Source organism: Emys orbicularis, chromosome 7, assembly GCF_028017835.1.
Source record: "Emys orbicularis isolate rEmyOrb1 chromosome 7, rEmyOrb1.hap1, whole genome shotgun sequence".
In the NCBI taxonomy this organism is placed as follows: Eukaryota; Metazoa; Chordata; order Testudines; family Emydidae; genus Emys; species Emys orbicularis.
Genome location: NC_088689.1, coordinates 15,146,140 through 15,165,662, shown reverse-complemented (window position 1 = coordinate 15,165,662; position 19,523 = coordinate 15,146,140). Strand labels below are relative to the sequence as shown.

General features: G+C 43.4%; 1 protein-coding gene across 1 annotated transcript in view; it reads right to left on the bottom strand.

Moving 5' to 3' along the window:
* SLC18A2 (solute carrier family 18 member A2) overlaps positions 1-19,209 on the bottom strand; it is a 54,317-nt gene extending 35,108 nt beyond the window's left edge. Inside the window, exons 1-4 of the mRNA XM_065407141.1 lie at positions 19,108-19,209; positions 17,858-17,929; positions 16,908-17,058; positions 14,654-15,005 (exon numbers count right to left, since the gene is read on the bottom strand). Coding sequence (XP_065263213.1) covers positions 14,654-15,005; positions 16,908-17,028 — 473 coding nt within the window. The 5' untranslated portion in view covers positions 17,029-17,058; positions 17,858-17,929; positions 19,108-19,209. The remainder of the gene's footprint in view (positions 1-14,653; positions 15,006-16,907; positions 17,059-17,857; positions 17,930-19,107) is intronic.
* Between the last annotated feature and the right edge of the window lie 314 nt (positions 19,210-19,523).

The following is a 19,523-nucleotide window of genomic DNA, read 5'->3' as shown; positions in this document are numbered from 1 at the left end:
TATGGACAAACTGATCTTTTTTAAAATAACAGAAGTAAACTTCAGAGAAGGAGGAAAGGAAGTGGGCAGAGAAGATGGAAAGGCGATAGGGAGGGGCCATGCATTTAATAAGCTCATTCAGCTACTGTAGAACTTCTTTCAGTCAGTGTGTTGTACTTTTAAGTAATAGAATGCTGCTGAGTTATATGAACTAAATGGCATGGTCCTGAACTAAATAATGTTAATTGTTAATGGGAATCTTCCTTAATTAAGGGTTGCAGAAAATACATCTGTCTTAGAACGGCAAATGCTGCACTCACTCGTGTACAGAACTCCCATTAGCATCAGTGGGAGTTCCGTATATGCAAGAAATATAACATATATAAGTTTATGGAAGGGATGGTAAAATGGGATAGCCTAATTTTGGCAATTAATTGATCTTTGACTATTAGCAGTAAATATGCCCAATGGCCTGTGATAGGACACTAGATAGAGTGGGATCTGAGTTACTACAGAGAATTCTTTCCTGGGTGTCTGGCTGATGAGTCTTGCCCACATGCTCAGGGTTTAGCTGATCACCATATTTGGGGTTGGGAAGGAATTTTCCTCTGGGCAGATTGGCAGAGGCCCTGGGGGGTTTTCGCCTTCCTCTGCAGCGTGGGGCATGGGTCACTTGCTGGAGGATTCTCTGCACCTTGAAGTCTTTAAACCACAAGTTGAGGACTTCAATAGCTCAGACATAGGTCAGGGGTTTGTTACAGGAGTGGGTGGGTGAGATTCTGTGGCCTGCATTGTGCAGGAGGTCAGACTACAAGATCATAATGGTCCCTTCTGACCTTAAAGTCTGAGTCTATATGAAATACAAATTTGCAATGGAGATTAGAAGGGGGAGTTTTGCCCTAAATGCTTCTCCTTTATTAAAAATAATATGGCACAATTATTTAGGCATTATGCTAACAATTAAAGCAAATAGGATTAGGTAACTGGACTGTGACTCAGAAAATCTGAGTTCAATTCCTAGTTCTGCCACAGGCTTCATGTATGACTTTGAACAAGTCACTTAATCTCTCTCTGTCTCTGTAAAATGAGGCTAATATCCTCCTTTTTTGTGTCTTGTCTACTTAGATTGTAAGCTTTTCAGGGCAGGTACCATTTTGTAGTATGTGCAAGTACCAGGCACTGTCCAATGGGGTCTCTGGGAGAGTGACAAGGTATAAAGGTGCACTGGTAGACAACAACCCAGTAACATACCTTCCCCTGCTCAGATCAGCCTGATGATATGTCCCCCATCCTTTCCCAGCTGACTGAAGGTAGAAAGGGTTATTAGCCATTAGTCTGAGTTTTATTCTGATTTTGAGTTTGCGTTTTCTGGAAATAAAGCAAGCCCTGAATAAAAGTGTGTGAAAAAACCTATGGTTTGGACTTTATTTTTCTATCCCTAGCTGGTAGTCTGAACACCAGTTTACATGGTGGTACTGCAATAAGAAAAAAAGGTAAGGAAAGGGAATAGATGAGAAGGAAACCTATATATAAGAAGCTAACAGTAGTCGTTCGAAGAAAAACATGTTTGGATGCTCAGTGAAGTGAGGTCTTGATTATGCCTGTCAATAATGGCACTGCAGATATGCCCTGATGGACAAAGATCAGAATTAAAAGAGGAGCAACCAGAATATCTGCTGCTAGTAAGGAAATCCCAAAAATCTGTATCATTTATGAGAGTTAGATTGTGAGGAAGCAGACTGATGCTGACCATAGGTGCATTGAATTCAAATTGTTATTTGCATGAGGATACATGCTAAGGTGACATTCATGCTGAAGTCCCCAACACCAGTTTAGAGAACTCAGCTGTAACATCCCCCATATACCCTAGTTGGTTAAACCAAGAGAACAGATACTAATTTAGGATCCAATCCTGCCGCATTGGAGCAGGTCAAACTCTACTGGACTGCAGGATCCAGGCCTTCAAGTTCTAACTTACTTCACTGTCTTTAAGTAATCTTTCTACTCATGGAAATTCTGTAGACTGAAGGCACTAAGGAAACCTAAATGTTGGAACCCACTGGTCCTGAACTGTAACATTTTATATAGTATTTTTCATCCCTATATCTTAAAACATTTTACAAAGATGGATAAGCATTATTATTATTCCTGCTTTATCATGGGGAAACTGAAGCACAGAGAGAGAAAATGACTTGCACCATGATCAGAACATGTCTGGGAAAGAACTAGGATTAGAACCCAGATATCCTGTCCCATGTGCCCTATCTAGTGGGCCATGCCACCTAATGCAGTTGGTTAAGATTTGATACAAAACTTTTTGTCCATATAGACATTAATTGCTGTATACCCAGATTTCATTTGTACGTATTCATTTCCCTTAGCTGAATCAAAACAGAATTTCAAATTTCTTTAATCCTTCAACAGTATGAGGCAAAGGTATTGGTTCAATGCAAGATGTGTTTGCTGGCTCAAGTTATTATAGCCCTGGATCCCTCTCCTATGGAAATTACACAGGGAAAGGAAAGGCTTGCCTGAAGTCTTGCCCAGGGTTTGGGGAGACGTTGATCTGATGCAGCATCACTAACTCGACATGGGGCTCCTGGCTCACTAGAGGGCAGGGGCTGGGTTTAACAAATAGGCTTGGGGAAACCCTCACCCACACCTTACAGATGTGCAGTGTCTCTTCCTGTTTGGTCCTCTCTTAATACACCTGCACATCCTCCTAAAATAGCAGCACTGATTAGTTGGTTGCCGGGCTACCATTAGGTCCTATAGCTGTGTTCTCTGACCCCTCCACTAGAGTTTACAATGCACAGATTAGGAGTTTGTGCTCAGATCAGTTACTAAACTTTTTTTTTTTTTTTATATGTAAATAAGCCCACATAGCAACTATTTTAATTACTCCTCCCTCTTTCTCCTGGGCCACTCCCCCTCGTTGCTCTGTGGTGCTTTGTGTACAGGGGAAAATTGTGACTACGCAAAAGGTTGGAACATTTCATGTAGCTTCTGTTCCCTTCCCATGACTTTTCTCCCCAGATCTGTGATATCTCTACACCATATAGCAGAGGAAAACCCTGAGACCTGTAAATCTCTTCTATCTCTACTGCTCCTTTTTCTTTCACTCTCTTTAATTCCACAAGTAGGGAATTACTTGCTCAGTGGTAAATCTGAGACAAAATCCAATATGTTTCAAAGGGCTCTCTGCAGCTAGAAAAGCTTTCGCAAGTATTTGACTTCAGGAAAAATACCTATCATTAATCAGTGGGGAAGGCAGCTATGGATAAAGTATGTATAAATTGCTGAGATTCAGTGACAAGATGGATCCAATATTACAGGATTGTCTGGTAGTGATTACACTCATGTAACCCTTCTGCCAGGTGGCATTGGCAGCAACAAGGTTCCATATCTAGGGGTTTCTCTTAACAGTACAAGACAAATCCAGCTCAAGCCCCCACCCAGAAATCTGAAAGAACTAAACACCCCTTGGTGCCAAGAGGCAATACTTCCCTTCTCACAAGCACCAAATCTGTGTATGACAAAAGAAAACTTTTATTAAGAGCCAAAGGAAACTTATTAATTTGGGAAAACTCCACAATAATGACTCAAAAGTAAGTCCAGAATAGTGAAGTAACAGTAAGTAAAACATCTGCCCCATAGTATCTTGAACACAAGTCCTTTGCCTCAGTTTCCCACCTTGCAGAGTGAAAGTCCAATGGGTGAATGTCCCTTTAACATGCCACTTCCCTCTGCTGCACCCCCCTCACAGTTGGTTGTCCTAGCTCAGTGAAGTGCCAGAATTCAGAGGTGCATTCACATGGGTTCACCTCCTGCCCCTGAACATATGAGCAAGAATCAACCAGCCAAGCACCTGGGAGAGAGACTGCTCGGTGCCACCTCCGAGCCCTGGCCCATCCCATCCAATGAGCCATCTCCAACTATGGCCATACCTGATACATCAGAGGAAGAAGGTCAACCCCCACCCAGAATTCATGGTGGGGGAGGATCTCTTCCTGACCCCTGCAGGTGACCAGCTGAAACCCTGAGGCATAAGCTTTTTGGAACCTAAGACATAAACCATAAGTGAGCCCTAGGGCCTGTTGAGCCCTGCCCTCTGCCATCACAAGCAACACCATCATGCAATTCCACTCATAAATTTGCCCAGTTCTCTCTTAAAACTAATTGTTTGCCTTCATAACTCCTACTGGAAGGCTGTTCCAGAACTTCACAACTCTGATGGTTAGAAATCTTCTAATTTACAGCCTGAATTTGTTCATGACCAGTTTATATCCATTTATTCTTGTGCCAGCATTGTCCTTTAGCTTAAATATTTCTTCACCCTCCCTGATATTTACCACCTAATGTATTTATGGAGAGCAATCGTATTCCCCTATCAGCCTTCTTTTTGCTAAACTAAACAAGCCAAGCTCTTCCAGTCTCCTCTCATAAGGTAGGCTATCTTAGTAGTCTTCTCTACACCTATTCCAGTTTAAATTCATCTTTCACAAATGTGGGTCACCAGAACGGTATACAATATGCCAAATGAGGTCTTACCAGTTCCTTTGCCAAGGGCATTAATACTTCTCTATCTCTACTGGAAATGCCTCAGCTGATACATCCTACATGGCATTTGCCTTTTTCACAGCCACGTCACAATGGTGGCTCATTGTCATCTTATGATCAACCCCCCAACACCCTGGTCTGTCCCTTCCTCTGTTGCTTCCAGCTGATCAGCCTCCAACTTGTAGCACAAATTCTTATTATTAGACCTTAAGTGCATGATCTTGCACTTCGTACTATTGAATTTCATCCTATTTCTGTCACTCCAGTCTTCAACGTCATCCAGATCTACCAATATTATATTCCAGTCCTCCACTGTATTGATGATGCTTCCCAATGTAGTATCATTAGCTCCTCCATTTTGTGCCAATGTCATTAATAAAAATATTGAATAAAATTGGTCCCAAGACCAATCCTTGAGTAACTCCATTAGTTACTTCCTTCCAGTCCGATAATTCACCTTGCAGCAAAACCCGTTGCCTTCTTCCTTTTAGCCAGTTCCTTATCCACCTTACAATTCTTGTATAGGTCCCCATCTTTCCTAATTTAACTAATAATTTCCTATGTGGTACCATGCCAAATGCTTTACTGAAATCCCAGTATATTAGATCTACTGCATTTCCCCTTATCTAAAAAATCTGTTTTCTCAAAGGAGGAAAACAGGTCACTCTGGCATGATCTATTTTTGGTAAACTTGTGTTACATTACATCCCCTTTACCATTTACCTCCATGAATTTAATTATTTTTTTCCTGCCCTTTAGTCATACAATAAAGAAAATAACATTTCATTGCCCCTGCGTCCAAGACTAAAGTAAATTTTGACCCACAACAGCCCAAATTGATCACTTAGGCAAAGCAGGTCTGTCTGCTGATCACCTAGGCAAAGTAGGTGTGTCTATGCAAATATCTTTTACTCCTGAGGGGGGTCTCCCTCAATTCATCAATAGATAGCAGGAAAGAGTTCATTCAGACCCTGGTTTATACTAATTAGCGAGATTACCTTATGGTGGTGAGAGAGACCATTGATGGATTTTGTGCTGCAGTGAAATAAAATTGAAACAAGGCAAAGATAGCAAAAACAGTGTTTTTTGTTACTTCCACTGGTGCAAATATTTTGATTTCAGTGCCATTACTCCAGAATAGTATTGGTGTAACTGAGAATAGGCTGACTGTGTTCTGCATTTTGGCATGTTTACTCTGAGAATTCTGCCATTTTCAGCAAAGGCAATTTAGTCTATCATCTCACTGTTGTCCTGTTACCTCATACTTCTGTTCTCTTGGTATAGGTGAATGGGCCTGATTCTTAACCTCCTTACGCCTTCTGTAGTCATTTACACATGTAAATGGTAGATCATCAGCTGAACATGGCCACAGCATCACACTGGGAGTCAGTGAAGAGCCACAAGAATTATTAAAGCATTAGAAAACATGCCTTACAGTGACAGAGCTCAATCTATTTAGCTTACAAATAGAAGGTTAAGGGGTGACTTGATTAGCCCATACATATGCATGTGGTGGAACAAATATTTGATAATAGGCTCTTCACCCTAGCAGACAAAGGTACAACAAGAGCCAATGGCTGGAAATTGAAGCTAGATAAATTCAGAATGGAAATAATATGTAAATTTTTCACCAGTGAGGGTAATTAATCATTACAATAATTTACGAAGGCTTATGGTGGATTCTCCATCACTAAAATCTTTAAATCAAGAGTGGATGGTATAGTTCCAAAGGAATTATTTTTGGCAAGTTTCATAACCATATATAATGCAGGAGGTCAGACTAGATGATCACAGTGGTCCCTTCTGGTCTTAGAATTTATGAATCTATGTGTAAACTAAATATAAAATGCTACTGTTTTGCACCCAGTTTACATCTATGTAAATGACTACATAAGGCAGCAGGAAGCAAACCCAAATATTGTTAAGGCCCTTACCTCTTCCTACAAACTGTCACTCTCCATAGCTATGGTAGCAACTAGCTTCCATTATTATTAAGCCCTGTTTTATTTCTCCTGAATTTTTGTCTTGGAAAATATGTTTTGGATTGAAAACTGCCTGTGCATCAGATGCAAAGGAGACTTTCTACAAAGTTAAAGAAAATTTAAGTTATTGAGTTAATACATGTAATTAAAAACTTATCCAGAACTGAAATGTTCTGGCTTTTGTTTAACATTTCATTTTCTCTTTTTAGCTCATAAATCCCATGCATGAGCTATACTAAAATAACATAAGTTGAAATTAAACAAGGTTATTAATTTTTTTATGGATAGCTGCAGGGATCCAGCCTGCTGCCATTAATGTCAATTTGGGGGGCAGGGGGTTTCTGTTTTAAATGGGAACAAGATGAGCTGTTACAACCAATATTTTCCAAAATCTCCACTGATTTTGCATGCTTAACTCATTGGGCAAACAAACTGAAGCACTGAGTATTTGATACACCTTTTGAAAATACTAGTGTGGGTGGGTGAGAGAGAGAACGCTACCCTATAATCGCTGCCTATAACTTAAAAAGAACATAAAAGCACTTCTATAACAGGCAGCTAATGGTGACTTCTTTCAGCTCAAGGGCTAGGGAGCTGTGTTCTGGGAGCTGAAGGACAAAGGTTTCAGTCTCTGGCTTGATGTTGCTTTGTTGTAGAAAGTAGATGGTTTCTCCATAATTAACATTTCAAGCAGTTATCACCCTGGTTTTGACAGTGTGGGATGATTAAATTAAATTACTTATTTTTAAAATCATTTATTTAATTCAGGTTGAGACTTTGTAAATCTAATTTGATGATTTGTGTTATTGCAACTTTAGATTATAAAATGTAGTACATTATAAATTTTAAAGGCTAGGGAGTGGGAGCTTAAATGCTACTACTGCTAAAGGTATCTTACTTGAATTTTACAAAACTGCTACAGGGCAAAACAAAATACTGAAAATTAAGGCCATCATCCTGCAAATACTAGGCAGGTATGTAATTTTATTCACATGAATAATTCCCCTGACTTAACTTTAAACACAAATAATTAATTTTTAAGCACAGTACATATCTATATGCACTAACAGGGGCTAAAGCTGACTTGTATTAATCTTTTCTCTTAGTGGCATTAAAATCTTTGACCCGGTGGCATTAAAATCTTTGTCACTTCAAAACAAAATTGCTTCAGTGTTAACAATGAAAAATTATTTATACTTCAATACATTTTAAAAGTTCACAAACATTTTGTTATACACACCGGCCAAATTTTTCAAAAATTAGGAGCCTAAAGTTAGGCCCCGAGGAGCTTGAGAAAATCCAACTCTGAAGTCACTTAGGAGCACAAGACACACTGACTTCAAGCTGCAATCATCGAGGGAGAAGTATAGCCTGGTCACGTACTTTTAACTTTCTTGACTTGTGGATGTTCAATATATCAAAAGTTGATGTTGGTTGCAAATATGGCAAGTGCTATTTGTTTATCAATGTTGTGTATGAGTTTGTGTTATTTCACTAAGGATATTAACGAGGCCCGGAACTTGTCTTGTCCAGCATAGGGGAGGATTTTAAGTGTGACATTTCTTAGCAGAAAATTCTATATAAAATCTAAAATTCTACTAACAGAGATTGCAAGACTTCAAAATGGCTGCTTTCTGGAACATTCAGTGGGTATCTAATGTTTGTTTCTGTCCCTCTATCTGCTAAATGAAGTCAAATTATACCATCGTATTTGACTCATAGGTAGATTTTTGACATTGGCTTGTGCTGAAGCCCGTTTTCAAGGGTAGAAATAGTAAAATACTTGAAATTGCCACTCTGTGGAAGCTGGACATGATTCACTGTCAATGAAGTTTATGAAGTGGGAACATCATGGCAAAGGAGAATATTTTCATCATCTACCTCCAAACCAGTCTAGGCTTCTTTTCAAAAGTTGGGGGGAGGAAAGAGGGGGCATGTGAAACCCCACCAGATCTGATAAAGTGACTCCTCCTGTTGCAGCAGATGACTCCCTACCAACTCCACTCCAGATCCAGGTGAGGAAGCAGGGATCAATTGTGACTGAGTTATATGATCCCTGATCTGCTCCTGAGGCAGTATGACTAGATTCTGCCTGTGGGCTTATGGAAAAGCCACAATCTAGCTCTATATTTGCTTTTTTTAAAGTAACTTTTACCAATATTTAGAGTGAAAGCAGACTGCGCTATTGACTCTTCCATGGCAAACAGAAGATATGCCTACACAACAAAAGCTGTGCATGGGGTGGGGTTCTCAGACTGGGGCTCATGACTCCTCAGGATGGCGCGAGGTTATTACATGGGGGGGTCGTGAGCTGTCAGCCTGCACCCCAAACTCCACTTCACCTCCAGCATTTATAATAGTGTTAAATATAAAAAAGGTGTTTTTAATCTGTAAAGGGAGGGGCGCACTCAGAGGCTTGCTGTGTGAAAGGGGTCACTAGTACAAAAGTTTGAGAACCACTGGGCTACTCTATCCAAGCTAGCTTGAATCTAGTTAACACGGGTAACAGTATGAGGCCCACACAATTTGTTGACAAAAGGCAGCTTTCGTGGACAAAACAGTGGAGGTGTACATACTCAAATGCTCTTTCCACCATTGTAACTCCCCTGCTATGCCAACATAATAAAACCACCTCAACGAGAGGCAAAGGACTTGGTTGGTGTAGTTAGGGCAACGCAGTGTGTATGTGTCAACCAGTGGTCACCAATCGGTTGATCGCAATCCACTGGTTGATCCTAGAGGATCTCCCAGTTCATCACGATCTCTGGTGGTGTAGTGGGGCTGCCGCTAAGGCAGGCTCCCTGCCTGCCCCAGCCTCACGCTGCTCCCGGAAGCAGCCAGCATGGCCCCAGAGGGGGAGGGTCTCCCTCCATGCGCTGCTCCTGCCTGCAAACACTGCCCCCGCAGCTACCATTGGCCGGGAACAGAGAGCTGTGGCCAATGGGAGCTGCGGGGGTGGTGTTTGCAGAGAGGGGCAGGGCACAGAGCAGGGCCGGCTCTAGGATTTTTGCCGCCCAAAGCAAAAACAATTTTGGCCGCCCCGCCCTCGTTTTTTAATTACCCCCACCCCGCCTCAACTCCGCCCCTTCCCCAAATCCCCAGCCCTGCCTCTTCCCCCCAGGCTCTCAAGCCTGGGAGGGAGAGCAGCGGCGCGCGAAACAACTGTTTCACGCGCCGCTCGGGATCTCCCCCTCCCTCCCAGGTTTGAGAGCCTGGGAGGGAGGGGGAGACTCCGAGTGGCCACGGCGCGGGCGCCGCTTCTCCCCCTCCCTCCCAGGCTCTCAAGTCTGGGAGGGAGGGGGAGCAGCGGCACGCGAGCGGCAGCGGAGGTGAGCTAGGGCGGCCGGGGCACATTTTTAGGGGCGGCATTCTGGTGCCGGTCATGCCGCCCCTAAAAATGTGCCGCCCCAAGCACCAGCTTGTTTTGCTGGTGCCTAGAGCCGGCCCTGGCACAGAGCCACGTGCCTCCTTCCCCTCCCCCAGGGGCCGCAAGGGTGCCTTGGCCCTTTTCGAGAGCGGTGTAGGGCCAGGGTAGGCAGGGAGCTGGCCTTAGCGGCAGCCATGTTACACCACAGACCAGGAGCCGCCGCAGGTAAGTGCTGCCCAGCAGGAAGCCACACCCCAACGCCCAGCTATGAGCCCCCTCTCGGAGCCAGCACCCCATACCTCCTCCTGCACCCCAAACCCTGTCCTGCACCCCAAGCACCAGCCTTGAGCCCTCTCCCAGAGCCAGCACCCCAACCCCCTCCTGCACCCCAAACCCCAGCCCTGAGTTCCCTCCCACAGCCAGCACCCCATACCCGCTCCTGCACTCCCAGCCCTGACCCCCCCTTCCCAGAGCCAGCAGCCTGTACTCCCTCCTGCACTCCAACACTGTGCCCCAGCCCAGAGCCTCCTCCTGCACCCAAACTCCCTCCCAGAGCCTGCACCCCACACTCCCTCCTGCACCCCAACCCTCTGATCCAGGCTCAGCCCAGAGCCCCCTCCCAGACTGCGAACCCCTCGGCCCCAGCCCAGAGCCCACACTCCCTCCCAAACCCCAATCCCCTACCCCAGCCTGGTGAAAGTGAGTGAGGATGGGGAGAGCAAGCGACGCGGGGGGGGGGGGGGATGGAGTGAGCGAGGTGAGGCTTTGGGGAAGGGGGGAGGGCCTCAGGAAAGGGCAGGATAGATCCTGGGTTGCCCTTAAATTCAAAAAGTGATCTTGGGCGTAAAAAGGTTGGAGACCACTGGTGTAGAGACTGCATTCTTTACATTCACTATTGGGTGTCATTCTTGTCCCCTGGAGCCCTGAAATTGACAAGAAAGCTGTCTCTGAGTCTCCACCGGGCTCCCAACTTGGTCTGCTGTCGGGACACAACACTCTATGTTGGGAGCCTTGCTGCCCCTCTGAGTTCCAGCTTCCTGCAGAGAACATGGCAGCTGACCTGACTCCGGGTGTGGATCTCCCTGCCGGAGGCAAGAAGCGCTGGGTGGCTTCCCCCTTGCTCCCATCTGGGAGCACAGAGGCAAGCATAGTGTAGTGTAGACACAACCTCAGGTGAGATGGCACAGTGCAGGCTTTGGAGCAGGCTAGTGAACAGAATATGTACCCAAGATCCATACAGGGCTTATCGTGACTGCATTGCACTGTCTGCACTGTTACTGTTTCCCATACTAGCTGGATGTAAACTAGCTCAGGTAAGCTAGTCCAGGCACAGTTTTTTTTCTGTGTAGACATACCCCTAGTTCTCTAAGAAATATCTGTATATTGTCAGCTGTCCATTGAATGATGCTGGAATGTACAACCATTAGTTAGCATCACTCACTCCTTTTTTTCTTTTGTGTAGTTAGAGATGGTTTTAATTTTTAATTATTAGATTATTGAATTAAAGATGGAAAAACTCTAAAAACAAGTAAGAGAGCCAGATACAGCTGCAAAGTGAAATTAATGCAATTATCTGTTGCATCAAGTACAAAACTTGAGTGCTTAAAAGGGCACATTTCTTCATACAATCTGAACAATAACCCAAAATAAATATCATTCTTTCCCCAGTAATCTAAAAACAAAAACATAACATGCAACTCTTTTGAGAAAGAAACATGCTAAGCTGCTCACCAAAAAGGTTATGACTTTTTTTAACATGGACAAAACTTATTTTTTCCCTAATCCCATTCTTAGAAACAGCAGAACCATTTTTATTGAAACTTTCCAAAAACAATTCAACTTGACAAAGACACCCAGCATGGAAAAGCTCAGGCTGAACAATTTAGTTTGGCAAAGTTATAAACGACTGAAAACAGGTTATTTATAAGGAGAAGTCTGTAGCAACTTTAACCATAGGCAGTGCTACCAGTTCCACCTATAATAAATCAATATTGTTACACTTTCTATTTAACCTACAGAGAGAGAGAAACAGCTATTATAAGTTCTTCACCAAAAAACTCTGCTGTGAGGTGATGAATATATTAATTGATGATATTTTCCTTAAAACATCCCTCAAAAGAAAGTATTTAGATACTGAGGTCAAGGTAAAAATTATACATTAAACCACAACACTCTATGGATCAAAGTTAGGGTTATTGTGTCATGATCACATTCTTTTCTGTATACTTAAAAAGAATATACTGTTTGTTTACAAGACTCAAACACTTAAACAGGAAATTAATAGTTAAGGACATCATAAATTTTACACTGCCCACATACAATATGGTAGGTAATGCAATGCCTCACAACACTCCCTCCCATTGGAAAAAGGTCCAGGAAGTGTCCAGGAGGAAATCTCAGTATGCAACCTCTCAGAAAGCTCTCTCTACATCGACCTGATGGGAAGGAGGGGATAGCCATGTTTAAAAAAAAAAAAAAAAAAAAAAAACTAGGCGGACCATTCTCAAACCTAGTGGATCCCAGAGATCCAAACAGATCCCTCAAGATCCACAGGAGCTCAGGGCCATCTGTGTGGAGGCTTTGTGCCCCGGCAGTAACCACATCCAGTATACTCCCCAGAGCACAGCTCCACAGGAGCAATGCCCCCCATCCCAAGACACAGGTGCATCAGGACTATGTTCATAAAATACAAACAGATATGAACCCATAATTATGCACACACCGTGGCTTCCAGGCACTTCCACAGTGTATTTTTTTCCGCAGAGTCTACATAAACTGTATTACCAGTGTGACCACTTAAATTGACCACTAACAAAATCAATAGAATACTTGTAAATGGCATATTATTAAAAGATTACTATTCTTTATATGAAAGTGTCTGTGTGGGGGATATACCCTTGCAAAATTATAATAAAAATGTACCAATCTAGGCAAATAATCTACATGCCACCTTTATCATAATGACTACTGTTGATGAATAAATTCATAGGAGTTGCTCATCAGCGACAAAAAATCCCTTATTTCCACTAGGTATTTACATAAAATTTTTGCAAGGGGGTGTGAGGTGAGATGAGAGAGAATCTTGTTTAAAGGCTGGTCTAAACACAAACTTGCACAGATTTAATGGAAGATTTGACCAGTGCAAACCCCGCTGTAGTATATATTGCTAGATCACTAAAAATTTAGTTAAACTGTTCTATCTTCTGTGTATAGACAAGCCCAAAGATTTAAGAGGGATATCAGTTTTGACTTCAGAAGCAGAAATATCTAGTACTTCCAATGGTTTGATTGTTTGTATAACTGGCATGCATGAGAAGCATTGCATGTTCCAACAAAAGAAAACCATCTGACCAGGACAACATAATAGAGAGCTCACCAAAGAACACTTTCCAGAGAGAAAACTGTTTGTTGAAAAAACAGGTTATATCTAAAACACAAAAAATAATGCTTTGACTTTAAACAAAATTGGAAGTAACCTTGTACACAGGGATCCTATATTCTCATACATTTTACAGATTAGGTACCATGTAACATGTGATTAGGTAACATATAGTATTAAGCCCAGGGATTGAAAGAAATTGCTTCAATGGGGAACATGCACACAAACCATTAACATTAAAACAGGGCTTTAAAATGTTCATTTTCATAATTAATAATGGAACTCCCACAATTGTTTTAAAAAAAATCGATCAAGTTTACAAGTATTGTACTTTGTGCACAGGGCACTCCTGTCCACATATTCATCGTGTCACTTATTATGATACTGTCATTTCTGTACTACTTGAGCTATTATCAATAAAATAACCTCTAGTCTGTTCCACTTACACCAAATGCTTAAAATAAACTACAATTATAAATATGCTATCTCCAAACAAACAACACCATGCTTCCTTTCTTTTTTTGTTTAATTTCATTGGTGAAATACTAATAGTATGAATACTATAGCTGTGTGGTTCTAATTCCATTCAAATAAATTTTCAGCAACGTCCCCTTTAAACACACTTCCTTTCAATATTTCCACATATGACATCTAAAAAAGAACATTTTGTATGAAGACATTCGACCAGAACATCAGTGTGTAAATCAGTGTGACACCATTGATTTCAATGAAGTAAAACGATTTACACCAGCTGAGGATCTAGCCTCCTATATTGTAGTTCAGTGATGGAACAGCAAAGCATCAACTACGTATACAATAGTCTTGCTCCCTTTCCCACTGAGGTCAAACACAGCTTTGCATTTTTTTTCTCACTATGAGCTCATAGAACATTAATCAGAGTCCTAGATTCACAAGATGCACTATAAATAATGAGTCTCTACAGCACATGCAAGGAAAAAATTCTGAATGCTGCCTACAACTTCAACATCAAATTCTCACATTATAGGTTTACGCACAATGATCTGGCTGTTTTAGTTACTGAACCATCTTGTCTTTCTGGCCCAGTAATGTAGTATTTTTGACTGACCCTTTCAGTAAAAGCTTCAGTAAAAGCTTCTATAAAGATATGCAGACCGAGGAGTTAAAGAGAAAAGAAATTGGATGATGATTAAAGTAGCAAAATGGTTCAAGCATAATACACCAGTTTACTTTGAAAAAGCTTTAGTTATAAAGCAGATGTGATAGTCAAACATTCCAGTGCCTATAAATGAAATGAGAACTCCAGGGAGTCGGGGCCATAGAAAAAGAAAATAAATCTTTGTTTGAAATACTGATTATAGTAAAATCTTAGTATAAAATGCTAACAATATAAGAGAAATAACATACCTGTTTGTCATTGGCCCTATGAAAGGGTTCGTGATTAGCTGCACAGTGGCTTTAGAAGCGAACAATAAACCAACTTGGACATTTTCATTTAGCAAGTCCTTGTCTTTCGTGGGGCAATCAGATGGTGCATTAGTCACATTTACCACCATTTGCTCTGTCTGAGTATGATACAAATCTCTTGATCTTGTCCTATCAGACTGACTTCCAGTATCCATTGTGGAGTTGTCATAATAGGAGAAGATGCTTTGAAAACTGGCCACAGTTGATGCAGCTATCTCAGGTCTCATAGTCTGGATTTCTGTTTCATTTTTCTGGTGTTTAATGCTGTACAGGTAACTGGGAATTATTGGCACTGGAAAAGCAAACACAATATGTAAGTAACTTAGTATCTGTTGTGTGTAAATGCCATAATTTCATTAGCATGCATACTTTATCACAGAAAATGTAACATCAGAACAAATAAAAATAGGGCTTTGTTATATAGAACAATGATAAAGAGTTTGTTGATTTATTTATTTATTTATTGCCTTCAGCAAAGCATTATAACAAAGGTTATTCCAGGGGGGGGAAAACTGACTACTGAATTATAATTAGGAAGTGTAGTTATAAGCAACTTCTGCAAGTCTTTTCCATAGATATTCAGTTTATGTTGACAGACATGACTGACTGTCTACACAAGTACTATTTAAGGGCAAAACATGTGAGGAACCCCAAGACATTATTTGTGCAGTCTTGCCGTGTGATGCTTTTACAAAGAACATTTACTGATCTAAGAAGGCATTTAAACCATGGACACTTCCAATAAAAATCTATTATGTTCAATAAATGTTGCTGGGAATAACACTATTAAGAGGGAAAAGATTTTCTATTATTTTTATATTAAATAAATAGAGATCTAAGATGTTCACGCTGTTCATTGGTGAGGGGTTTTTAAGTTCATATAAAATGAAGTCATTTAAAAGTAAAATTCTGTACATGTTTTAAGATATTAGCTATATCCTAACTGGATTAATATATAATAAAGGAAAATTAGTATTTTTAAAATAGTAAAAGCAGGTGAGATTTTTAATCAGAAAATATTAGTGACAAAATCAACAGTTAACGTGTATTGCCTCCTGCAAAAGTCTGAAACTATATATGGTTCTGAAATATATTTTTTCAGCAAACCTGCAAACTGAGATTACATAAAAGGTCTTCTAACATAATTATTGAACAACCAATGAAATGCATATATTGTTTACAAGAGAACATTTTTCCTTAAAAAAAAAAAATTACTTGCCAAAAATATATATTAGCCTTTCATTAGAGGCCATATTGTGCCATCATTTTTTCTTTTCTTTTTTTAAGCTAAACTCCCTAATGAAATCAATAAGGAATTTAGTTTTAAAACTGCCATGGTATAGCCCAAGGTGTCAAATCTGTAGAATCTATGTGTATATCTATGTAATACAAGTGTGTGAACACAAACTGGTATTTTCCCCTTGTTTTTGACTTTTTATTATTTGCATCTTTGTATCCAAATTTATATTAATATGAGGACTTCTAAAACAATCAGTTAAAGTTAGAGTTCAAGTTTTTGAACATTTTTAACTGTAAGTATTCTATCCTAATATGTGGTTAGGTCCTGTCTCTATACCATGGAACTTTTGCCATTGATTTCAATGTTGCACAGTTGGGCCCTTAATCTTTGTTCTGATCAAAGTTGATTTTACTAAACCTAGTTGTGAGTTATTTAAAATCTATCTAAAAGGCCTTCATATTAGTCTGACTAAATAACACTACTTTGCCACCAAAATCATCTCATAAGAGCAATGATGATGGGGGCAAGTGCACAGGAATTATCATGAGGAAACATATTTCTCAAGTGTTATCTAGCCTGTCCTTCTGGTTTGCATGACCACAGAGGAAAGAAAATGCTGCACAGTTAAAAATAATTTAGAAAATGACATAACTTTTTCCCCACTAGAAATTACTGATAACTCTGTGAAGAACTTTTTAGACAATTATCATGTATTTTTTTAATAAACATAAACTAAACCAAAACTATGAGGTGACTGGATGAGTAGAGTATGTATTTGTGAAGTATCTACAATATCTCATATATAATTTGAAAAAATGTATTGCAGAGAATGTATTATTTAGAAAGAAACACCAATCAAACTTGCAGAAGAAGATACTGTACACAGACTGTTCAGTGCATCCATTGGGAAGGTTTTGTTGTTAAAGTAAGTTGGAAAGAAAAGGTTCCACCTACCCACTACAGTAAGCAGCATGTTGTCCAGGAGTAATGCAATGAAAACAATAAGCAGAATTAGTTTTCGGGACTGCCGACTCTCCCTGAACCAGCTGAGGACACTGAAATCATTCCAAGCCATGGCTCAGGCTCCCTCAGGCAATGACTTACACTGCAAACATATAGAGGAGAGTTAGGCAAATCCAGGAAAAGCTGTCTCCCTGTTGCTTTCATGACCCGCTTAGTTAGCGCAGGTTTGTTTCCCCATTTACAGCAGTAGGGGAATTTTGTAGACCGTGATTAGTTTCTTTCTTACAGGGGTAGGCGGCAGAGGCGTAGTTAGATCTCTACCCATAATCCTAGACTAGCCTGATGTTTCTCTCAAAATGATCAGTTAATAATGACAATTTGAAGCCAGAATTTATGTGACATAACGTGAAAGAAATTCTCCCCGCCCCCCGCAACCCAACAGCTTAGCACAACGGCCCCCAATACATGGTGGAGGATTAGTCCTCTGTATCCTCTTGCTGCAGAGAAATGGAGCAAATCTACTCAGCCCTTCACTCCCGTCTCCCCGCGTTGTGCCCTTTACACCCCAGCCATCGGTTCTGCACACAGGAATCGCAGCCATTCCGCTGGGTTTGGGACCTTCCCCACAAACAGAGGTGGTACACGCCAGGTTTCCTTCTCTCCGCTTGCAGACTCAGCCCTGCACTGGTTCATGTTTACAAGAACTTATTAACATTACGGGCTAGAAACTTATTTTTTTTCAAAGGAAGCTTAGATTCTGCAGGGACTAACGGGGCCATTTCAGCCGTGCTGGACCATCTATCAGGGATGGTCTAGACAGTATTTGGTCCTGCCATGCGGGCAGGGGACTGGACTCGATGACCTCTCGAGGTCCCTTCCAGTCCTTGAATCTATGAATTGTACCCCCGTGACCGGGCTCAACCTGCCCCATGCCTGCCTACCTCCAAATATAGTGCGGCCGAACTGTTCTTGGGAGCCCCGCCTCAGGAGAGAAGGCAGCACCTGGCGTGAATCTGCAGTAAAACAAGAGTGTCTAGCAAACTGCCCCCTTTCCAAGTCCTCTGTCTCGCTCAGCTGCTCCCATTCACTGTCCTACGGCTGAGTTATAGATGGGACCTCGGCCCTTCCAATCAGCAGGTCAAAGGCTTTACTCTCACTAGGAGCCGCCGCTGCGGCCAGAGCTCCGCTCGCGCTTCGCTCACGAGTCTGAACCACCAGGCAGATGGGAGGCTGGAGGTTTGCAAAAGGTGTGACAGTCTCATCGAAAGGAGAACACTCGCTGGCCAGTAATCCGTCTCTGCCTCGCTGTCACTGCTCCCCCTCTCTGCCACTGCCCCCCTCACGCTCCCAGAGCCCCCCACTATCACTGCCCCCTGCCCCCACTATCACTGCTCCCTCACATTCCCCCCTGCCCCCCACTGTCACTGGTCCCCGTCTCTGCCACTGCCCCCCTCACGCTCCCACAGCCCCCCACTATCACTGCTCCCTGCCCCCACTTTCACTGCTCCCTCACATCCCCCTGCCCCCCTCTGTCACTGCTCCCCCTCTGCCACTGCCCCCTCACGCTCCCACAGCCCCCCACTATCACTGCTCCCTCACATTCCCCCCTGCCCCCCACTGTCACTGGTCCCCGTCTCTGCCACTGGCCCCTCACGCTCCCATAACCCCCCCCATCACTGCTTCCTCACATCCCACTGCCCCCCGTCTCTGCCACTGCCCCCCTCACGCTCCCAGAGCCCCCCAGTATCACGGCCCCCTCCCCCCACTATCACTGCTCCCTCACATCCCCCCTACCCCCCGCTGTCACTGGTCCCCTTCTCTGCCACTGCCCCCCTCACGCTCCCAGAGCCCCCCACTATCACTGCCCCCTCACATTCCCCCTGCCCCCTCACGCTCCACAGCCCCCCCACTATCCCTGCCCCCCACAGTCCCCTGCTATCACTGCTCCCCCTCTCTGCCACTGCCCCCTCAGCTCCACAGCCCCCCACTGCCCACCTCTATCCCTGCCCCCCACAGCCCGCTGCTCCCCGCTGTCATCGCTCCCCGTCTCTGCCACTGCCCCCACTCTCTGCCCTTGCTCCCTCCCTCTCCTCCTGCCCCCCAACTCTCGGCTCCCGCCCATTATCTCTCGCTCCCCGCCCGGGACTAGCAGGCGAGCTCCGCGGGGCGCCCCCGCTGCTGTGGCGCTTACCTGGCGCGGCTCCTTTGCTGCTGGTCTCTGTCCGCTCTCCGCGGGTCCTGCCCGCCTGGGCTCCGCTCTGGCGTCCTACTGGGCCGGAGGGGAGCCGCGCTGAGAGCCCCGAGCGCCTCTGGGCAGCGCCACTTACCAGCCTCCTCCCTGACGTCACGCCAGATGCTTATCGCCCCCCCAGGCGCCTCTGGGGCAAGGGCTGCAGCGCGCCCTGCCCCGGGCAGCCCCGCAGCCAACCCAAGCCCCTGCCTCTGCTCACACCCAGCCCCTCGGCCCCCAGCGCCACGGGGAGCGAGCGCCTGCCCGGGCGAGGCACCGCGTGCTGCTGCTGGCTGCCCCTGCCCAGCTAGCGCGAAGCCCGGGAGCAGAGTAAGCCGGGTTTCTTCCTGCAGATGTCCCCTAACGCCCTGGCGGCG